The following is a 23,160-nucleotide window of genomic DNA, read 5'->3' on the forward strand; positions in this document are numbered from 1 at the left end:
ATTTGCATGGATACAGGCATTTGGGTATCACTACTATCTCTCTTTGTGACCTGAGTGATCACCTTATACCTTATTAGAGAAAAAGTACTGTTAATAGCAAGGAATCTTTAGCTTTTGACAATAAGGTGCAGCATGAATGGATAGCATTGCCTCCAAATCTCATCATCTTTGGCACATGTTGCCCAATTACTGGGCTCCATTTCCTTTTAGCACCGAATGGCATGTTTACAAATAAATTTTAGTGACATCAACCAAATATTGAAAGGAAGAAGGTGATACCTTGCGGGAGCTCAACATAGCAAAACAAACTTCTTGTGAATAAGTTTTCTGCTGTGATAGGTAGAATTTAGTCTAGTCCATATGAAAGAATGAGGGAAGTTGGGAGGAGCATGGTAAGAAAGGAGGGACTAGAAAGAAATTTCCAACACAGAAGATAAAACAGTGGTGAGATCATTTCAAAGTATTAAGTAAAATAAGAAGTGAAATGCTTTATGTGAATAAGTGAGACAGTGAACAACTACTAAAATTCTTTCGAAAATATAAAAACAAGCAGAACACATTCATTGTTGCATATGTTGTATGGACTCTGTATGTAGACCATCTTCTCTCCAAAAGCCACTCCGTTCTCCTTCTATGCATTCCCCAGCGCCAAGCCTGTTGTGGGCGCTCAATAAATATTAAACAACCAAAGCACAAGCTATTGTCAAAAAGTTTGGAATTCACAAGAATCAATAGTGTTGTTAATACCATTTAACATTTATTGAGGGTCAACAGCATGACTTAGTCCAGATGTGCAAACAGGCAATTTTATAATCACAAATTAAGCAAAAGGTTAAATACAATTTTCATTAACTAAATCTTTACTTTTGTTTCATTTAAGTGTAAAATTGTTTTATAAATTTGACACACCACAAAATATAAACATTCATTATTTAAGTAAATAAGCTTCTCTCAGGGAAATCATTACTCTTAGATATTATTAACATTCACTTGAAAGTATGAGATAAATCAATAATAAATATACACCACAGATTCTAAATAGGCTAGTGCATGTTCAAAGACTAGAAAAATATAAAAGGTGGATGAGGACAGTGACAAACATACAAATCATATAATAGTATTTGGGTTTCACCTGTTACTGTGACAATTTAAAATGCTAATGCAATTATGTAGAATACCATTGTTTATAGTATAATATCAGAGGAAAAGAAAGAAACTCTTCAGATGGACACATAGCTAATTTAAGTTAATTTAAGGCAAATTGATTTTTTATTACAGGAAATGGACTGCATTTGATACAGTTAAGACACACATGCTCCAAATTTTCCCTTAGTAAAATGATTACCAATTCGCTCAAATTTATTTTAGGTAGTTAAGAGGCACACAAATTCTATGTAATCTTTTTTCATGAATATTTCTGTCATGTTTCTACATAACAGAATTTTGAAGTGATTTTTAATTGCTAAGATGGAAAACTATACTTAATATTTCTGTAATGAAAATTTTAGTACTTGAATTTTAGAATCTTTGAGATGGAAATCTTAACACTAGCCTTCCCCTAAAGACGAATAGACTATATTCTGATGTAAGGAACATATTGCTTAAAAACTTTGTTGAACAGAAATTGTTTACATTTCAAAGGAGTTAAATATGATCAAGTTCAGCTCTATACTGTAAAAATAGGAAAAGCAATGGCGAAGCCTACCAAAAGTGCAGATAGACATATATTAGCTTAGTTAGGCAATTTCTCTTCCATCTGAATTTATTTCACAAAATATGGTTGTAATTACTAAAATTTGAAATTTCAGTATCTTTATCCAGATGATGATTGCACATGCAGTTTTGTTTATGAAAGAGTACCATCTACAAAGAACATAGAAATAAAGATGCAATAAATGAAGAATGTATATTTAATTATTAATTTCCTGTATACGAAGGTAGTTGAAGCATTTAATCAATTCTGGCTTCTAAAATATTTGACAGCCTTCACTATTGGAAATCACATTTTGATTGACTATTCTTTTTGAGCAGTGTTTAGAGACATGTTCATGAAATTTGAACTGCTTATTATTCTTTTCTTCAAGAATTCTTCTGTTTCTATTCACTACACAATCACTTATTAAACATTTATTGTATCATACTTAAGCTGGTCTCTTTCTTAAAAAGTAGTTTAATTAATTTTTAAAGTTGTACTATTTCTTTGTTGAGATAGTTGGTTTAAAACAGTGTTAAAGAAGACTACACACAGAAAAGAAAAGGAAAAATGATTTGCAATGATTTATTACTATTTTCTTTACCTTTTTGCTGTTGAACTTAGTCCCTTTGAAGGGAGGAAATTAAAAACAGGGAGATGCTGGGACAGCCTACAGCTCAGATCTTTAAAGTTAATTGCCTTGCTGTGTCTTTCCCTGCCCTAATAAGTATCAAGTCATGGATGCTTCCTTAGAGTGACCATTTAAGGCTAAAACAAGTGAATATTGCCAAAGGCTTAGAGAAAGAGAGATAGTGAGAGAGGGAAATGAAGGCAGGTATATTTTGAAAAGGAATGTAGGATGAAAATTACAACAAATATGTGAAATTCAATAATAACAAATTAATAAATTAAATCAGATGAAATACAGTCACTCTTTGTAGATATACAAATGTGTAGGGATAAACACTCACTTATGGCACTTGTATTACCATGTTTAGTTTAATGTTCTTTCATTCTCACAATAACATTTATTGTGGAAAACATTTATTAAGGAAATAGTTGTACCTCCTGATGCCTCTAGGTAATTGCCTTCTAAGCAAAGGGAATAGTTAATGGTGCATATGCCTGTACAGTGGAGGAATTTATAAAGTATTTCTTAAAATCCAAAGACCTAGTCTAGTCAATTTAAGATCTTCATGAGATAAATAAATGGAAGATATGATTCATCCTGAATCAGAGACAAAGTATTATATTTTGGGACTTTTGTAGAAGTTAGATTAACAAAATTTCTATTTCTCACATAATATGTGGCTAAGTTTATTAAATTGTGTTAACATAAAATTAATTTCACCCTTCATGATGTGAATTTCCCATATAGTAAGTTTAGTATAATCAATGTTTCACAGGTACAGTGATAATGTTGACAAAGTCCAGAAGTTCAATATACACAATTTTACCTAGATCACAAATTGAATCTGAAAACTAAAACTATTCTGAGCTAATGAAAATCATAAAGCTTTTTCCCTAATGAAAGTCTCCAAGTTCAAACAAATAAATGAAAATAAACATTTAAAATCTATTTAATTATATTTCCCTATGAACTAGTGCCATGTTATTTATACTTTTGGAGGTACTAAAATTTGTATAAGGGTGAGTGCACAAGTCTGAAAACATCATTAAAGAATGTATAAATTTTAGACTACCGTGATAAAATCCGTCAGGTGTCCTGGCTTAATTTATTTTCCATAACCTCTCTGCTTTATTAAAATCACAAAAATACTATTATTAATATTAGATATGCCACCACAAAATAATACAAGTTATCTAATACCCTATTTCTCACAATTTTTATAACTGAAAAATGAGGCAATTGCTTTACATATTTAAAATAAAATACTGCTAAGTCAATATAAGAATTGAAAGAACCTCTTCTTATGTAAGCCAAGAAAATAAAATTTCCTAAGATAAAAGGCATTTTTAATAAAAATATTAATTATAAAGTATTTTAAGGCATATGTTCATATCTCTATGAACTATATCCAGTCTCCTGTTCAGCTGGAGAAACATTATAGCATTAAAAAAAAAAAAAAAAAAAAACCTGACATCAACATGCAGATAAGAAGAAATAATTAATTTATATTTCAAAGAGTTATATATTAGATAACTATTGTTAGGTAACTGTTATTAGTATGGGAATTTTGCATTATTGTAATCTCAATATTTTGTGGCTCTAAAGGCAATCTATGGTGCCACAGATGGGTTATCAACACTTTTACATTAGTGGGAAAAGTAACTGTGAAATCAAAGTGGTTTATTACTTTATCTCACCTGAATTAAAACTGATTTTAAAAGAAAAAATGCCTCCATAAAGACTGTAGGAATTTATAACCTTTCATATCCTTTCACATATACTTTCTTGCTTAAATATCCATACTTTGTCAGATAAATATGTTAGATCTAACTAACTACATTTAAAGAAATTTAGACTCAGAGTCTTGCCTAGGTGAACAAGTCGAAACAGAACCAATATTCCTATTCCTCTACTTATTTTTCAGAAATGAAAACATCCACCTTAAAAAGAAGTCGAAAAAAATATTCTATTAGCTTTTACATCTTTAGGTAGTCTCCAGAAACCAAAATGAATTTGAAAACATTTAAGTGTGATTTTAATTTGAAAAATGAAAAAAAAACAAACACAAAAAACCACTAAACCCTTAACCTCCAAGCATAACTGAATTTTTAACATTGGTATATTTATCTAAAGTGTAACAATTAAATTTTTTCTAGATATATTTATATAAAATATTCTTAATTTATTAATTTAGGAATTTAATTGCATCTTAAATTAAGAGGGGAAATTATTTTGACTTCACTATTGCAAAATTATTCCTTATTCTGATTTTATTATAATAAATACCAAACATTATATTTTATAAAAAACCAATTAAAATCCTCTGAGCTTTAACAGAAACTCCTAACAAAACATTAAATGTTTTAACTATCGTGTGCTGTCACATTTTTCTCAAATATATCATAGATGATATATTTATTATATAGCTACACAATAAAAATGTAATCATAATACTTACAGTATTATGATTTATAACATTGAAATTTCAGACCTCTTGGGAAAATCAGTAGCTGAAGTTACAAAGTTGCAAAGAACTTTTTTTAAGTTTTAGATATCATTTTGCAAGCAACAGAAATTCTTTTACGGTAAGTCAGATGGTATTGAAACCACAAATCAAACAGAAAATTTCCACTAGTTGCCCTGATCATTTTTTTTTTCATTCCATAATATCCACCATTCATCCAGACATAATTAAATGGTCTGTAACACTTTCCTGTTCTGAACTTATACTCAAAGTTTAGTTACACAAAAGAACAGAAACGCAGATTGCCACCTCACATTCTCCCTGGCATAGAAAAACATGCAAGGACAGTGATAGTAATAGATTTAAAGGCTTTTGTCTTCCGCCTGTCTGAATCCAATGCTTTCCTCCTCATGTTGTTGTCTTTTTAAAGAAGATAATGTCAAACTCCTTCATTTTTTTTTACCTTGCTCCACTGTCTTGGTTTTCTCTTCTTTCTTCCCAGGTACAGCTGCAAAGCAGAGATAAGGTTTAAATAAAAGTTCCAGATGGAAATGCTACTTCTGCTTCAAAAAGCATTTGTAACTCATTCAATGCCAAATATTTCTTCCAAAGAAGCTATTCTAAAGCTTTTTCAACATTTCTCATTTCTCTATAATCCAATTGAAACCTATTATCAATCTAATCTCCACAAATGAAATGCTTTTTTCTGACTGGTTTTTGCACACACTTTTCTACTTTATTCTTTTGCCCTCACCTTTGGTAAACAAGCTGTACAAATAATTCCACTTGGTAGGACTATGAATAATTGACTTACATTCCAGGATATTGCTGAGTTATTTAGTGTCTTGAAAAATGTCAACTAAATGCTCCTTTACATTCAAGCTTCACATAGCTTAATCAACTGAAAGGACAGTGTAGTCATACTTGAGATTCATTTAAATATTGAATAAAGCCATCCCAGATCACAAGTAAACAAAAGAGAAGTAAGATTATCATGTAGGTCCAGTTGTCGCTGAATTATGCTTTAAGATTTATTGCTTTCATGGAGTATTCACTGTTCACCTATTTACACATCACAACAGTAGAGATAATTTATACAAAATCAGTGTACTTCTCTGAAATAATTGATTCAAGGATCGTCAAAGGACATTAGATGATGAGTAGATGTGGAACTAAATATTATCACATCCAAGTGTTACCCCACATAGATGCAAGGGGAAAAAAATATAAAGTTGAAATGAAGGAATGTGGTTGTTAACAACTTAATCCATTGATGAAACTTAGAAAGGTTAGTGATTATAGGATAGCCACACATTTCTGTGTTTCCAAATGTTGTGTAATGTGATGTGTACAGTATTGGCTCTGGAATATTATTGCCAATGCATCCCGCTGGAATCAAATTAAATGAAAGACTTAGTTTTCAGTTTAATCAAATTTGGAATATAGAGAACATTTAAAATAATATGCTAAAGAAACAACCAGAGCAATAAAAATTGTATACAATATGACTGGTCTTGACCTTCCTAAAAAAGTCAAGGTCACTAACCAAAGAGACAGAGTGAGGGAAAGAAGGAAGATGGGACAGAGAGAAATTTTTTTTTAATAGAACTTTACTAAATTCTTTTATTAGTTATAATAGTCCACCTATAGATTATTTTGTATTTTTCAAATAAATATTATCTGTGAATACTGTTTGATTTCCTACTTTTCTTTTCTTGTGTTATTATTTCCTTCTCTCATCTTATTGCAGTGGTTAAAATATTCAGCGCAATGTGTAATACAAGCGGTGATAGCAACCATCATTGTCCTGTTCCAACTCACAGGAGAGCATCTTTCACTTTTCTGCATGGAGCTGATATCTACTAATATTTTTTGCATATGTCTTATCAGACGAAGGAACTTTCTACTTTTGTGATGATTTATTTCAAATGCATCTTCTATGATGAAGGTAATTTATTTTCATTCTATTTTCCAGTTAATCACAGTGATTTTTTTGAAATTATATTCCTTAAAATAATGTTCCATTTTATTCTTCACATACATTAGCAGACTTGATCAAGTAATATTTTGTTTAGTTCTATACCTCTTTGTTCATAATAATAGCTGGCATGTTTCTTTTCCACTACTTGTCAAACAATTTTGCTATCAAGATTATGCTAGTTCTATAAAATTAATGAATGTTTTCTCTTTTTCTCTTCCTGGAAGGTGGGTATAAGATTGATATTAATTTTCTTTAAGTATTTAAAAAAATCACCAGTGAAGCCACCTGGCTTAATTTTTCTTTAGGAATTATAAATAGGGATTCAAAATATCAATTTTGTTAAAATTTCCATATTGGAAAATATTTTATTTTAAAATTATCTATAATATCTACAGTGATACCACCTTTCATTTTCTCATATTAATGTTTGTTCTTTCTCTTGTTTAATAAGTTTTCATAAAGGTTTATCCATTTTATAAGCTTTTTTATAGAGATTCTGATTTTGACTTATTACATTTCCTATTGTACACTTTAATTTCTATGTCATTAATTTCTGCTCTTATACCCATGGCTTTATATGTGCCTCTCTTTTCCTTTCTCCTTTTCCTAATAAACCTTTCCTTTTAAAATTAAAAAAAAAAAGTAAATTTTCTCATATATTTTTCTTGCACAAACATCATTTCTTTAAGTTCTCATCAAAGTTTTGTTTGAGACAGTATATTTAAGGCGGTATATTAATTTTGAATGCTCTGTAGGTAACTTCGAAAGATGCATTTCTTCAATTTTTCAAAAACAACTTGCAACTGGACTATAATTACCAATTTTGGTTTATGACCCTAAAGTAAAAAGCTATTGGCATTAGAATACTGCAGACAAAACCTTGTTAACATAGATGCTAATAAACTTGTGCAAAGTGGGTTTGTTCCTCTATCAAAAAATAGTAAAATCAATCAATTGAGCTGTTTTAAGAGCATCCAACAATACAATCAGTTAGAAACCTTAGTAGAAGTTATAATCATGACATCTTTTTCTTTCAGCTACATTTACCTTTTTTAGTTGAGGCAGCACCAATTTCTTCTTTGGCTCTTTCAGTTTCTGCAATTTCAGATATGAAAGAATGAGAAATGGGCATCAGACATGCCAGGTAGATATCTTACTGTAAGTCAGACAAGAATAAAACTGCCTACCGGATAAAACACAAGGAGCAGCCAAGAACAAAGCAAGCAGCAAAAAGTCATGCTATAAAGGGCTTATATAGTTGTTTAAACTGATGAACTTCCTTAAGTAGCAATGCAGAAACTCTTTCCAGATACAACTCTGTGATATTAAAATTGTATGCTTACATATGAAGTGACCATAAAAAGTGGCTTATTCCATAAAATACATTGGAATGCTAATTGATGAATTTATATTCAAATCTTTAATAGCCTAAGAGTTGTGGGAAAGAACATTTGAATAGCTGTCTTTGTCTATTTAATTTGGGGGATGGCAAACATAATTTGACCTCAATTGGTTCTACATTATAAAAGATTAACCATAATATTATAGAAATCGCCATTTGAATATTGCAGAGAGAGAGAATTAAAAAGCCAAAAAGGCTTTTTTTTAGTTTCTCTCAATGTCTATAGTGAGATAAGAGAGCTTCCCTGAACACATCATCTAAAATGCTAGTCTGGGGCCTCCCCGGTGGCGCAGCAGTTGAGCCTCTGCGGTGCCGGTTCGATCCCCGGCTGCTCCCGGCCACCCGAGGAGGGTCCCACATGGCGCGCAGACCTCTCCTGCCGCCCGCTGCTCCCCTCAGCAGTGTACTTCGGTCCTTCTGCCTGCTCTGCTTCCCGCTCTGGCTCTGGTGAATTCTCTCACTCTCCCGTGCTTCTGACTGTACCCAGTGCTCGTATAAATAAATAAATAAATCTTAAAAAAAATAAATAAATAAATAAAATGATGGTCTGACTACAAAATGTTGGTCAAATCAAGGCTAATTAAAGTTGAACTGTCTTCTAGCCCATTAGAAAATAAGAATAATAATAATGATCTATGAAGTTTTATGAACTTAATTTACTCATTTTATTAAGTTTTTATTATTTAAGGCTATTCTACTCAGTCATTTTTATTTTTATTTTTATTCTTATTAGTATGTATATCTCCCTCACACATCTACAATGGAGACTCCAGGAACCACCAAAATAGGAATCTCCATGTCCCCTTTCCTTCCCTGTACTACAGTGAGAGAAATATAATGGAAAGGAGGCTTTCACATCACTCTCAGGTTTTAATTCTAAAAGTGTCACCATTTGAACCTGGTAAGAAATTAAGTAAATATAATCTCCTGCTGACAGTATTAAGATCCTGAACTCAAAGACTAAACAGACTCCTGGCTATTACATGCCTTTCAGATAAAGGCTTTATAGTTTTGAAACTCTGCATACCTCCGTCACCTAGCAGCACTGTTAAAACTTAGACACTATACCCAGAGGTCTGACTCAGCAGATCTGAGACACACTTGAGAATGTACACTTCTAAACATATTTCCAGGTAATGCTGATTCTGCTACTCAGGACCCTATTTTGGAAATTGATTCCCCGAGGTCCCTAAGAGGTATTTGCAACTAATTCCTCCTATGACTTCCATTTACTACCAGAAGTTGAGCTTCTAGCACAAAACAGAATTTACAAAACTTCTTACTGCTTTGCCAACATCCCTCCACTGTGCCATCTCTTCATCATACACAGTGACCTAAATCTTAGCCTCCTATGAGAATATGCACTTTGCTTTCATTTGTTAACCAAATCCCAGTTTCTGAAGGACACTGCACCCCCTAAAAGCTGTCTTCTAAATTGATCTTTTCTTTTTTTTTAATGTCCAATAGACCAAAGTGTCTAAAGGTAAGGTGTATATCCTCTTTTTTTTCTTATGACTTCTTATAGATTGCTATTTCCTTCCTCCAAATCCCAGTTCTTTTCAAGACACCTATCAGGCTGCACCAAACTCTATCCCTCTTTTCTTTTTGTCTTTTTGTCTTGTGCCTAGGCTCATTTCATGGAATGTTTGTGCCCATAGTTATCATCTTTTCCACTACTACAGTAAGATTTCATTAAGAAGCACTCTGGCTGCACATTAGAAGAGGCTGGGTATTTCTTATGAGTCCTTGGAATTCAGATGTTATAGATCTGTGGGGTATGCTATAGAGTCTTGCAACTTTAAGATTTTGAGCTAATGAGTTTGGAATGAGGTCCAGGTATTCTTATATTTGTAAATGTCCTGACAGATTATAATATATAACTAGGATTGGGAGTCACCAATACTGTCCATATAACCACATGATCTCTCATTTGCTTAACCTCCTCACTGTGAAAATGTAGAGACACCACTTCTTTAATCATTACCACCAACATACTCTTGGACTTTCCTTTGCTACCAAAAATTAGATTCAAAAATTCTATTCCATTTCAAAATAAATTACTCAAGAACCTCCTCTTCTAAATAGCACTGACCCAGTGATTTCATTCCTTTGCTCTTACCATCTCTTCAGATATCAAGATCTTCCTCACATGCTCAATTTTCTTCTCACCAAGTTTATATTGAAATGAACTATGGTTAGATAACTCACATATTGTCTCTTTTCATAGTCATCTGCTCTCTTAGTTTCTTCTATCTTTAAGCTGTTGAGTGACGAAACAGAATTTGATTCTTATATTAGATTTTTGCTCAAGTAGAGTTTGTTTTAGATGTTTTTTTTTCCCCTCTCTCTAAATGGAAAACTTGTTTAAATGTGCACCAATACTGTTCTATCCTTTAAAACACAATATCAGGAGGTTATTTTAGTAGTATAACCCAGGACACATTGTCCTGGTGTAAATAATCACACTTCATAGTGCTATTTTGCTATACCCATTGTAACATGAAAATTTGTACTTGCTAGCCCATTCGAAATCCTTTCTGCCTCCTTCTTGCTTCCTCACTCTAAAATTCAGTACTGATTCTATTTCTGCTAGTACTCATCTGTGCAGCTTGGATACCTTTGAATCAACATCGATGAGCATCTCTGAAATCTGAACCATGACATTTTCCAATTTGGTGCTGACCTTGTCTTCATATATGGGATTAAAAAGAAGCACATCTTGCTCTACTACCTAAATTAGTCCCAATTCTCTCACACTCTAGTTTTCCTATTACTTAAACATCCTAAACCCATCATCTTAATGCTGTTATGAGTACTTTTTTGAGTTCATTCGGACAACATCATCTGTGTCTTAGGTAGTGATCATATAATTTATTATCCAAACTGAGCATGTAAAAGGTGCTAGTTATAATTATTCTAGAATAAGATGAGTAAACCCAGATTCTACTAAAAGGATTAAGATAAAGTCGTATATGACAGGTGATCCAAACACAGTCCATCTGATATCTGGTCCAGTTAGTTTAGGCCCACAGAACTGTCTCCCAGTAATTTCTATCCCAGAATATTTAAAGCCTTGAAAGTCATGCCACTTCTCATACTAAAAATATATTATGCCCAAATATTCTGAAAAAATTAAAAGGGACTTAATGTTTTAAAAGTTTTGTGTTTTCAGAGATCAGGTCATAGTTATGATTCAGCTTTAGATATTGAAACATAGTTACAAAAATAAGCATAGTTTGATTTGATAGCTAAGCATTTCACAAATTACATGGGTTAACTCAAGAAATAAAAAATGGTGATTGCTGCAATTTCATACCAGCTTGGACCCATGATTAAAAATAACTGGGCTTTGGCCCTGATTGGTGTTTGGTGACTTTTTTACTCAGAGTTTAAACTGATCACTCACTGGTCAAACAAGCACATGGAATACATGAGGAGAGTCCCAAGGTCCATCCCAAGGTCCTTGGCATGGAGTACAGTGATCCGTGGCAGTGCTTCTTTAGGGCTTAAATAACACTGGTTATTTAAGTGTTCTTTAAACAAAAGGTGACGATGAAGTCACCTATATTTGCTAAGTATTGTCTACTCCATTCTTTCTTAAAGATTTGCCATAGACAATGTTAAAGATCTCAAAAGCCCTGGAGGATAAAGAAATACTTCTTTGGTCCTCTTCTTGCCTGGGAGTGACTAATCATATTGTCTGTCCCTATGTCATAATCTAATCTGGGTAGGGATAGGGAACTGCAGGGAGGGGAACTAGATCTGTGGCGGCGTCTCTGCATACCTCTGAGCCATATTTTCACTTTGCATGTACCATTATAAAGAAATATGTGTTGATTTGTAAAAATTATCAACCTAGGTTTGGCATCCTTATTTGGTCTAAAGCACTCTTCCTTTATACATAACATTGGTGACTCATAATTTTATATGTGGAGGCATTAAGTGCTCCTCTTTAGCACTACATCAATGAACCTGAAATGTTTCCATTTACTTCAAGTTCTTGGTACCATGATAACCTCTACTCTGAATTAATACAGCTCCTGAGCTTGTGTGTGAAATTCAGTATTTTTCCTACAATGAATTTGGTTTCCTTAAAACCTAACACAAGCGATTCTAAACCAATAAGTCAATCCACATTCTAGATATTTTCTTTAAGTAAGGGCTAGTGACAAATTGCTCTTTATTTTTCCATGGATTTGTTCTTAACCTTGTGCAACTCATCTATTCTTTTTACCTCAGTACCATGGCATTGTATCACATACAAAGTTGATGTTAATTAATCTATACATCTCACTCTCATTTGCTTTTATAAATTTGAGAAAGTATAAAATCTTATTGTGAATGTTCAAGTTCTGTACATAATACTATGTGAATAATACTCTAAGGGTGATTTAAGGATTTTTCAAGAGCATTTGTAAATATATGCATTCTCACATTAGCCATTAAATTTTATAAATAGCCCAATGTACATAGCAGTTACATAATAATTCTTCCGTCATATGGTTTAAAGTACAAAAATAAGTTCTAAGTTGGAGAATTGACCAGTCACTACACAATTTAAACAATTTGTGAATTATATGAAATTAATTTTGTAATGAATAAGTTCTATGTCTATGTCAAATCAAAAATCTCTCACCCATATAGGGAGTTGAACATTGCTTTGAAACTTCTATATTGGGTGTAAAATGATTTGGCAACCTCATTTGCTATTTTCCTGCAAAACATGCTGATCTTTTCAAAACCTGATTGAACAGTGCATTTCACAGATAGCATAACTTACAGGAATATTTTATTGCAAATGAATATTTTTATCTATACATATAATTTTTCTAGGAGCAATCTTCAATCTAACGTTCTCTAACAGTGCTGCAAAATTGTCAGTTGTGTTTTATATATTTTCTTGATTATGCATTTTTACAGACTAAGTATTACCATACTAAAGACTACATAATGTACAGTTCCAATCAGCTTTACATTCAACTAAAAAATTTTATGGAAATAAAAATGGAATTTAGATTCATGTCAAACCTCTCTTAAATTCTCAGTTTCTATATGATTATTTCCAACTGTAATTTTAAAAAGAACATTCTCACCAAGTTGCCAATATTATAATTTTCTGATAAATTCACCAATGATATACTCTGTCAAAAAGCAGCACTAAGTGAAGCATGTATTTGTTTTATGTATTACTATATTCATTAATATTTATGCAGCTCTAAGCCAAAAGCAGAAACATTTACAACAGAGATAGAACTGAGATTTTACTATAAATCAATATACAAATAGATATTAATGGTAAATCTTTTCTAAAATTGAATATAAGCTATTTTGCCTAAAATAAATTTTATTAATGACAATTTGTTAGGTATTGACTGAACTGAGGAATATCAACAAAGAAATTAGTATTTCTCCCTAAATTTATGGCTAAAGTGACTATTGATGCAGATGCCATAGTATATTATAGTTATCAGTCCATGTTTTATAATGTGTGGATAGAAATTTTAAAGGGAAATTATGACATTTTAAGGGAAGTGTTCATAAAGTCACAGGAACTTCATTTAATAAAGTTGCAGGAACTTGAAGTCACAGTGACTTTCATTGGTAGATAAACTATATTTCCTACTGCTTTAATCTAGTGATTAAACATTTGGAACTTAAATCTGTTGTGTTTAAAAAAAAAAAAAACAAATAGAGCACTATCACTCTCCAAATTGGGGGGAAAATCCAAACAACTCAAAAAAAGAGTATGACCAGAGGAAATGACCATTTAAAATGAAAACACTATATACTACTACTACTACTACTACTACTAATAATAATAATAATGAATTCACAGAAAAGGATGAATATTATACATATTATTTCAATGCAACAAATAATCATAACAAGAAACATGTGTTAAACCAGCCTCAAAAATCAGCATTAACATTATCTTTATCAGAAAACCTGAATCAGTAAATTGCTAACATGCTTTATTTTAGTATTTTAGTCTTACTCAACATACTTGCTTTTACTTGTTTGTCACTTGGAGCTGTTAAGGAGAAGAAGTGATAGGGTCTAAATTACCTACAATTCTATTTCTCTCTCTTTAAATAGTTTTAGGCTTATTTAAAAATTTTAAAAGGCTACTATAACCTTTGAAGCCATAGAAAATAATAAGTCTGATTAAGAAAATGCAACATTTTGATATGCTTTAAATATATTTCATAAACCATATATTTTTTCTCTGCTATGTATACATCTTGTCCCAACACAAAATGCCCATTCATGATATATTCACTCTGTTTCCCATTTGAAATTATCTTAAGAATCTTCTAGCCTCTATATACAAACCAATTTACTCCCTTAAAGAGTATACACTGGTATGAAATAATTCAATAAATTGAAAAAATATACGATGAAATCAATTTTTTCAAAACACCTAATTACTGCTAAGTTGCTACACTGTAATCACACTCCATAACAGAGGATGATTTCGAGCACTTCAAATTATATTTTGTCAGGTTTGCTATTATAAAATACCATTCAACTATTAAAACTCTTAGAATTGGTTACATCAAGTCATTCTGCATTTCTCTCATTTGCATGTTTTTATAATAATGTGTTCTATTTCTGCTTCCTGACATGCACATAAAGTGAGAACATGTATGATGTCCACTTGTGGGAATGTTTCCACTGAACAATTAGGCTGCTCTCTGTAAGGGGAAAAAAATCTGTTGCCCAAGGATAAATAATATCAATGTCAATGTGAAGTGGTAAAATGTGTGATTATTTCAGCTTATCAATTATTTGAAAGCCATTAATATTTTAAGTGTTTAAATACGATATTATCTATTTGATAGTTCTTTTATTGCACAAATCATTATCAAGTGCCCACTATGTGCCTGACACTATTATAGGCACTCCGTGGTTAAAGAGATATACAACAATATTTATCCTCTGATTTTTGACCATTTAAAGTTGAAAATCATTAAAAGAAAAGGTAATTTGATTATAACAGTGTGGTAAGTGCTATCATAAAAGAAAGAAAATGATGCCATATTAACTAGTAGGAGAAACACCTAAATGGATTTGAGTTGTCTGAGGAAGTTTCATACACTTGAAAGAAGAATAAGATGTGACTTTGAACTTGTGCTTTTCTGTGGTCTATGGCAAGAGAAGGAATAGAGTTGAACTATATTTGCATAATTATTTAGCCAATATTGAATTAATGATATTTCCATGTAAATACAATAAAATTGAGGGGTAATTAATGCACATTGTATGAGACCATGACCATCTACACACACACACACACACACACACACACACGAAAACACGAAAACTCAGTGACAGTCCCTGGGTAAAAGTTTGCCAGGTAAGATCTGCAAGTGGTGTTTTTTTAACAAGATGGGTAAATAAATTTCAGAAAATTTTATTTTCATTTGAGACAACAATGAAAAACTATATGCTAGAAAACTTCAAGAAAATGGGGCCCTCCCTGGTGACACAGTGGGTTGAGCGCAGCTCTGTGAAGCTGTCCACACCCTTTGCAGCGCCGGTTCCATTGCCGGCCAGCCAGGGAGATTCCCACATGACACAGACCTCTCCTGTCTAGTGGGCTGCTCTCAGCAGTGTATTTCGGTCCTTCTGCCTGTTCTGCTCCCTGCTCTGTCTCTGGTGAATCCTCTCACCCTCCCACACCTCTGGCCCGTAACCCAGTGCTTATATAAATACATAAATCTTAAAAAAAAAATAGAAAACCTCAAGAAAATGATTCGATATTTATAATAATTACTTGCTAGTGTTTGTGTATTTGCTTTATTGGTTGCTTCTTGATTTGTTACAAGACAACCCCAACGTGAAATGTGTTGGAATGAGTGTGGGTGAGGACCTGCGTGCCTAAAGGGACTTATAATGAGACTCAACTGTGGGCACACACACAAAAGTTTTAAAAAAGGGCTTATTTATAAAAAGGGGAAATGAGAGGAATAACCCAGGGAGAAAAATATTCACATATATATATGTGAATATATATATAGATGAATGCTTCCTACCAGTTCCGCTGAGCTGGGACTCCAATTGCATGCTGGAAGGCTGGGGAAAAACCAACAACTTCCCAGGCTCACGTGTCTCTGGTTATATACCAAGCCTGGCTGCTTAAGTCTACGCTCAGTTCCCAGCAACCCTCCCTTCGGTGGTGGTGATAAAATTATGGGATTTGTTGTCCTTGGTGTCCCAGATCTCTTTGCCCTGAGGTGGGGGTGGAGTCCATAAAACCCAAGTTTGTGGAGTTCCTTCAGGACATCCTCTCCCCAACAGATTTTGTTTCATTCCTTTAAATATAAATATATAGAGGACAAAATCTGCCTCAACTTTCATTGCAACTCCCCTGAGTACTCAAGAAATATCTGTAATTAACATTATGAATAGGAAGTGAATATTTGCTAGAACTGAGTACTCCACTTTTTAAAAGGAAGACATCATCAGATTCAATTATAGAAAGTGTTTTGATTTTTTAAATTATATTTTTGTTTTTACTTTACTTTTGTTTTGGTTGTTCTTTACACTAAACTGTAAAACACTGCACAAATATATACAGCAGGGATCTTAGGAAACTGCAGATTCTGAGTCAGTATTTCTGGGGTGGGGTCAGCGATTCTACATTTCTAAGAATAAACTTCCAGGTGAGTTTATTTGTGTCACAAAAAATCAACACACTTGATGCTGTTGATTCACAAAATATATATTTGAGTAGCAAGAAGGTAACGTATTGTGTGGCTTTTATTATCTAAAACTGCATTGGTGTTAACTATGTCGAGAATTTGGACAAAAAGACTGGGAGATGGATGGATTTCTGTCCTTTCCTATAATGACCCTTCCTACCTGTCTGAGACTTCAATGTCAATAAGGTCTGAGTGTTAGAAAGTGCCCAGCAAGACCAGTCTGACTCACCTGAATGCTCCCTCTTTGGTGATTTTGCTGTACAGAACAAGAAAATTTTAAAAAATCAACATTTCATGTCACTAGATTCAAATTCAGCATTCAGTTGCAAATGAGTCAGTATATTTAAAATGAGAATAGAGAAATTTAAAATCAATTACCTGTTTCCACCTGTTTTTCTTTCTTTTCTGGTTCTGAAATATTATTATTATTATCATTATTATTATAATTATCATTACTATTATTCCAAATGTATGTGCCACATTTAAATTGTTTCAAAACAAATAGACATGATATATTAATGCTGTAGAACAGCAACTAATAATAACACAAAAAACTAACATTGTATATTGAATGTCTTTCTTTTCCCCCTTCAGATTTCTCACAGAATATCATGAAAATATTCTGAAATTAGATGAATTAAAATCTTTCATGGATGATAAAGCAGAAAAATTTAAAAAAGGTCTACAAAGGATCAAGAAAATTTTAATTTGCCATCATATTAGATCAAGATGAAATTAGTTTGGGATTAAATAATTAGTACAGAGTATAATTTTTACAGCTGTTTTAAATTAATTCTCAGAAGACACAGATGGAGATATTTCACATGGACTTCCTCTTTAAGGTAAAATCTTCTTATATTAAAGATAATTGTTTACCTAAGATAAGGCTTTGCTGAAGCAATTTTAGGACACTAAAAAAAATAAGAATTTTCAGAGGGAAGCAAAATACACTTCGCTTGTTTTTTTAGGACAAATACTGTTTATAAAAGAACACCTTTGAGATAGTGCTTTTTAAAGAAAGTTTTGTCAGTACTGTATAAGACAAAGCATTATTCTGAGCTCAAATTAAGCTGAATTTACATTATAATGAGCACAAATTTTATATGAAGTGCTTTTATATATATTTGTATTTCTATTTATTTTGCCTTGACAATTTTATGGAATTAATTTAAAAGACAACTTTCAAGAAATGTTTTATCATACACACCTTATCTGATTTTTATAGAAAAGGTATTGAAAGAGTTCTTAAAGTTTCAATTAATGATTACATTATGAAAAATAGAAGATGTTTATGCTAAAAAAAATTCTAAGAACTACATGTTACAAAAATAAGTGTGTCGGGCCTCCCCGGTGGCGCAGCGGTTGAGCGCTGGGTTGCGAAGCTGCCCGCAGCCTCTGCGGCGCTGGTTCGATCCCCGGCTGCTCCCCGGCGCTGCTCCCCTCAGCAGTGTACTTCGGTCCTTCTGCCTGCTCTGCTCCCCGCTCTGGCTCTGGTGAATTCTCTCACCCTCCCGCGCTTCTGACTGTACCCAATGCTTGTATAAATAAATAAATAAATCTTTAAAAAAAATTTAATTAAAAAAAACAAAAATAAGTGTGTCATTGAATCTTCTATGATCAACTCACCCATCTCTCAACTGTATCATTTTGTTTATAAGTTTGTATCTATGATGTATAAGGTATAATGTATCCACTCCCAAGATAGACTACAGGCAGTAAAGTAAATAAAATAAATGACCAAATACTACAAGTCAAAAGGATTTAGTGGAGGTGACATAGCTAAACAGTAAATATATTACTAAATGATGTCTGAAAAACATGGGGTCTTTACATATATTGTTTAATTTATTGCTGAACTGAATCACCAATTATAAAATATTTCTAAACAAACATAAAGCAAACAGTGCAAAAAATCAAAGCAAATTTGGGTACTCAAGAAAATTGAATAAGAGTTACATGTGTGATTTCAAAGTTAAAATAGTTGAGCTGCAATCATATCAGAAAGTCATCATATTGGTAGAAAAATATCTGTGTTAATTTGGAGCAATATGTAAGAAGACTTTTGAAAGCATTTATAATATGGGGTAATTCCAGATGTAATTAATAAATTAACTTTAATAAATATAATTTAAAATTTAATTCTATAACAATTGCTAAATCATGCCTATGGTTGAGTTTTGTTTACTTTTAATATTTGATGATAACTCACATAAATTTGCAAAAATATCATCAGTAATGTCCCTTATACTCTTCTTACCCTTTCTTTAAATTTATTTTTAGATTAAAAATGAGAACCTCATATGTGTAGTAACTAGAAAATAAAATGCAAAATAAGAACATAGGCTTGGAGGTCGATAATTAAATGATCGATAATCAAAAATTCTAAGGTATAACAATAATGAAACTATATCTAGATGATAAACCAGAACAAATAATTTCATTTGAAAAGAACTGATAGTTGTTTTAAGAAAATTTCCCTTCTCCCTAATAGTGCTCAGGTCACAGTTCACAGACCATTCTGAAAAGGGAAGCCATGGGGAAGTAAATAAGTGTCTGAGAAGGCATGTTTATTTATTACATATATTGGTGCTCTGAAGATTGCAAAGGAGCCACAGTGTGTCTGCAGGAAATTTTAAATCACAGAGGCAATAAAGTGAGGACCTTAAGGTTATGTACATATTATTTAATACTGTTTTTCTAGTCTCCAGCCATCTTCCACTTTCCTTCTGGTGCAATAGTTTATAGAGTGGTTTCTGTACCTGTGTGCCAGTGTTCTTCAGCAGCTGTGCACACACATAAATCTGGACCTGAAGGAACACAGCCTTCTCTATATATAGATTGCTCCCCCTGGCTGAGTTGTAGTATAATTTCATCATTTTCTCCACAAGATATTTTAGAAAATTTTTATGATGGAGAATGCCTGATTGTCCTAATCTTTTACAGAATCACATATACATATCTTTTTAAATTCCTGAATGTCTTGACAGAGACGTTAAACTATCTGTTAATATTAAAACTCTATGTAACTAGAAGTGAGAGATTGTTAATGGTTATACAAAATTAAATTGTTTATTTTTGTTTATTCAATATTACCTATATTCTTCAGAGGCTAACACATGTGCCAAAGACTAAGCTCAAGGCATCAGACTGTATTGTATTTTTAGGAATAAGCATTGATATTGAGTATTAAAGCAACAGTGGATGCTGCCTAAGGTAGGGATCCCAAGCAATATTATTCTACCAGCTCATCATGCTGTTGGAGGAAAATCACATTATGAACAAAATATATCATGTGCACATGCTAAAATATTTATGGATTACAAGAATAAAGAAAATAGGAAAAAGGATGTAAAACTAGCATGAAGTTTTTCCCTTCAGTCTCTCCTATTATCTAATCAGATTGTATCTATCCAGATTATAGGGACTGCATTTACACTAATATAAGACAGCTTTGGTTCATGGAATGCAGTTGTATTTTTGGTTAGGAGGTTGTGGGTAAAATTATTAGATGTTTGCATGGATTTGAAAAAGATTCTAAGAATGATTGCCATGCTTTTCCATTCACTCTGACACCAAATCCTTCTGCAGCAAATCCTTTTATATTATTTCATTCTGACAAAAAGCAACAAATGAGAGTTACATGCACTTAGAAAACATGTCTAGGTAAACCAGCAGTCCAATAATAGTAGTAAAGAAAAAAATAGATACACAAATATATTTTGCATGCATTTCCTTACTTTTTCCCTTGGGTTGTTCTGCTGAATGAAATAAACAGAAAACCACTGTTCTTATAACCTTTAAAGATCAAATTTACTATACAAGGAAATTGGTTAGACTGTAATTTTTGCCAGTATCCACCCCTTATTTTGTCTCCTTAAATTTCATAGCGAGTGAACTCTGAAGAATTTTCAGTTCTCATAAGTGTATTCATACTTTAATTAAAAATATTATTTGACAATTAATACAACAATACTATTTAACCACTTCAATGATTCATACCTTGCAATCTTTTTAAACATGTGTGAACACACAGACATGTACATATGTGAACAAGTATAGGAGAAACACCTAACTGCGCTTGGCAGATGAGTTATAATTCAAGACTTAAATGATTCAGTTTCTAATTGATGTTGGTGTGTTCATTAATTGAATTTATACTTTCTAATAAAGCAATTCTTGTTCAGAACATTTCTTGTTTGATTACTTGTCAAGCAAGCTTTTTTAAAAACACATATGCAATATTTGTGCTTTATTACTGCTAAATATTTCTTGTGTGCTGTCAGATTGATAATATTGCTGTGATATCATCGGCAATTACAAAATATCAATCACATTGTCAGGAAAGATTTAATTCTTCCCATTCTCTATCTAACTCAATAGTTTTTTCTTTCTCCTCTATCCCACAAATAATTATTTCTTCTATGTTAATTCCTGAAGAATTAATGAATTCATCAACTATAAGAAGAAAAAAAGAAATATTTCTAATACCTTCTGCAGCAGGGGTTTTTGCTTTCTTTGAATCTGAAAATAAAAAGATAAATTATTGATAAAGTATATATGATAAATCAACATCTGATTAGTCACAACAAATTATTCATACAATGAAATAATTTTCAACAAAATGGTTTGATTATTTATAGAATGTGAGGTCTTAAGAGAAATTATACTGTTTATGAGTGGATGGCCTCAAAGTGATGAAAGAAGTAAGAAACTTGAAATATAAATATAGGAACATATCCTGAATCTACGTATTTACATGATGTTACATTACACCTATAAAAGTTAATGACCTTTAAGAGACAAGCAAACTGAACAATCATTTAAGCTAGAATAGAAACAGGTTGATGTTGGCTCATTGGTTTCGATGACATATAATTATATTTAGGAAGTACTCTGCAGAAATGTGTATTTTTAGTTTTAGGGATGTTAGTGTAGATCTGACAAATTTATTATTTTCTAATGGAGGCTTAGAGTAGAAAATTTGGGATGGGGTCTTCACAAGGCCAGAAAATAGATGTGGGGATAGAAGTAATTAATATAGTCATTAAAGCTGCTGTAGAAATGAAAAATCCTTAGGTGGGGACTACTACAGAAATATCCCTAGGCATGGACCAGAGGTGGGAATATGGATATTGTGGGCCCTTAAAGAATCATCAGCCCTTACAAATTAACCAATCACACCCTAGAAATGATTGATTTAACAATAGATATCAATTTCACAAAGAACCTTTCCTCTGAAAGAAAAACTACATTAGAACAATTCCTGCCCTAGAAAAATGCAGTTTTCCTCCTCAGATTGCCCACCTGTGTCTAATGCAGGATTCTCTTTTAACAAAGTTTTCATTTTGAAAAGCAGCAGTAGCAGCAGCAGTAAGTAGCATTAACAGCTCTGTCCAGATGGACAATAATGGAAGACAAAGTAAATAAGAAAGGAAAACCAATAGAGTGGCCATGGGACCATGGCCACAGTCCCCATGACCAAGGAGAGGCTAGTAAGAATTCTGGAAATGCAAAAATGGGGCAAACAGAATCAGGTAGGCCACGTCCTGTTCAGAAGATCCACTGAAACCTGATGTCCCAGCAGATAGTAACTGGCAGAGAACAACTCATGAAAAAACCCTGGAAAAGAGGTTAAACAAAGAACCCCAAACCCTTCTTCCTGAGAGATATCTCCCATCTCATGCTCTGCTCTCTTGCATTTCAATAAATCTGCCTCTTCTGTTCTCCACTCAGCTGAATTTTTTCACCCCACACTTCTGATTGGCACCCAGATATTAGACTGCCACACTTTGGCCTAAATTTTTGTTCAGAATATTTTATTTATCTTCTGTGATCCTCATTTTACCTCGTCTGTAATTAATTTGAAATTATCTGAATATTTTTAAAATTATAATCATAATAATGAACTATGAGATGATAATTACAAATGGTAAGCTACTTTCTGACAATTCTATGGATTAAAACCTAGAAAACTAGACATTAAGTAATGATGCACGATAATAGGTGTAGGTATCCGACAGTGAGGTTGTGGTATCAGGTCTTTACAATGAAATAATGGACTTAAAATGTCCAAAGATTACAATGAGTAGGAGTCTATTCACAGAAGACCATTATATAGTCAACTGAGTTGTTTTATGAAAAAATAATAATCAATGATAACAGTGTGATAAAAATAATAACCAACTTCCATAACAGTAAGTATGAAATGGAAACACATGATGAGAAAATCAACTAGGGAAGTAACCTACAAAGTCATAAAATGAGGATGATTTGTGATGTAATAA

General features: G+C 32.4%; 1 protein-coding gene across 4 annotated transcripts in view; it reads right to left on the minus strand.

The window, feature by feature from the left end:
- The window catches only part of TRDN (triadin), a 306,860-nt gene that overhangs the window by 82,295 nt on the left and 201,405 nt on the right, over nt 1-23,160 (minus strand). Inside the window, exons 15-21 of one of the 4 annotated variants that reach the window (XM_054697794.1) lie at nt 21,365-21,397; nt 20,614-20,634; nt 17,255-17,287; nt 17,106-17,132; nt 14,176-14,202; nt 7,817-7,864; nt 5,252-5,296 (exon numbers count right to left, since the gene is read on the minus strand). In XM_054697794.1, coding sequence (XP_054553769.1) covers nt 5,252-5,296; nt 7,817-7,864; nt 14,176-14,202; nt 17,106-17,132; nt 17,255-17,287; nt 20,614-20,634; nt 21,365-21,397 — 234 coding nt within the window. Of the gene's footprint in view, nt 1-5,251; nt 5,297-7,816; nt 7,865-10,379; nt 10,432-14,175; nt 14,203-17,105; nt 17,133-17,254; nt 17,288-20,613; nt 20,635-21,364; nt 21,398-23,160 lie in introns of those variants that run through there. The other 3 variants (XM_054697796.1, XM_054697795.1, XM_037518773.2) reach the window with 3 other exon arrangements.

The sequence above is a fragment of the Talpa occidentalis genome, unplaced genomic scaffold (assembly GCF_014898055.3).
Source record: "Talpa occidentalis isolate TD23 unplaced genomic scaffold, MPIMG_talOcc4v2.1 talOcc4.2, whole genome shotgun sequence".
Taxonomy (NCBI): Eukaryota; Metazoa; Chordata; class Mammalia; order Eulipotyphla; family Talpidae; genus Talpa; species Talpa occidentalis.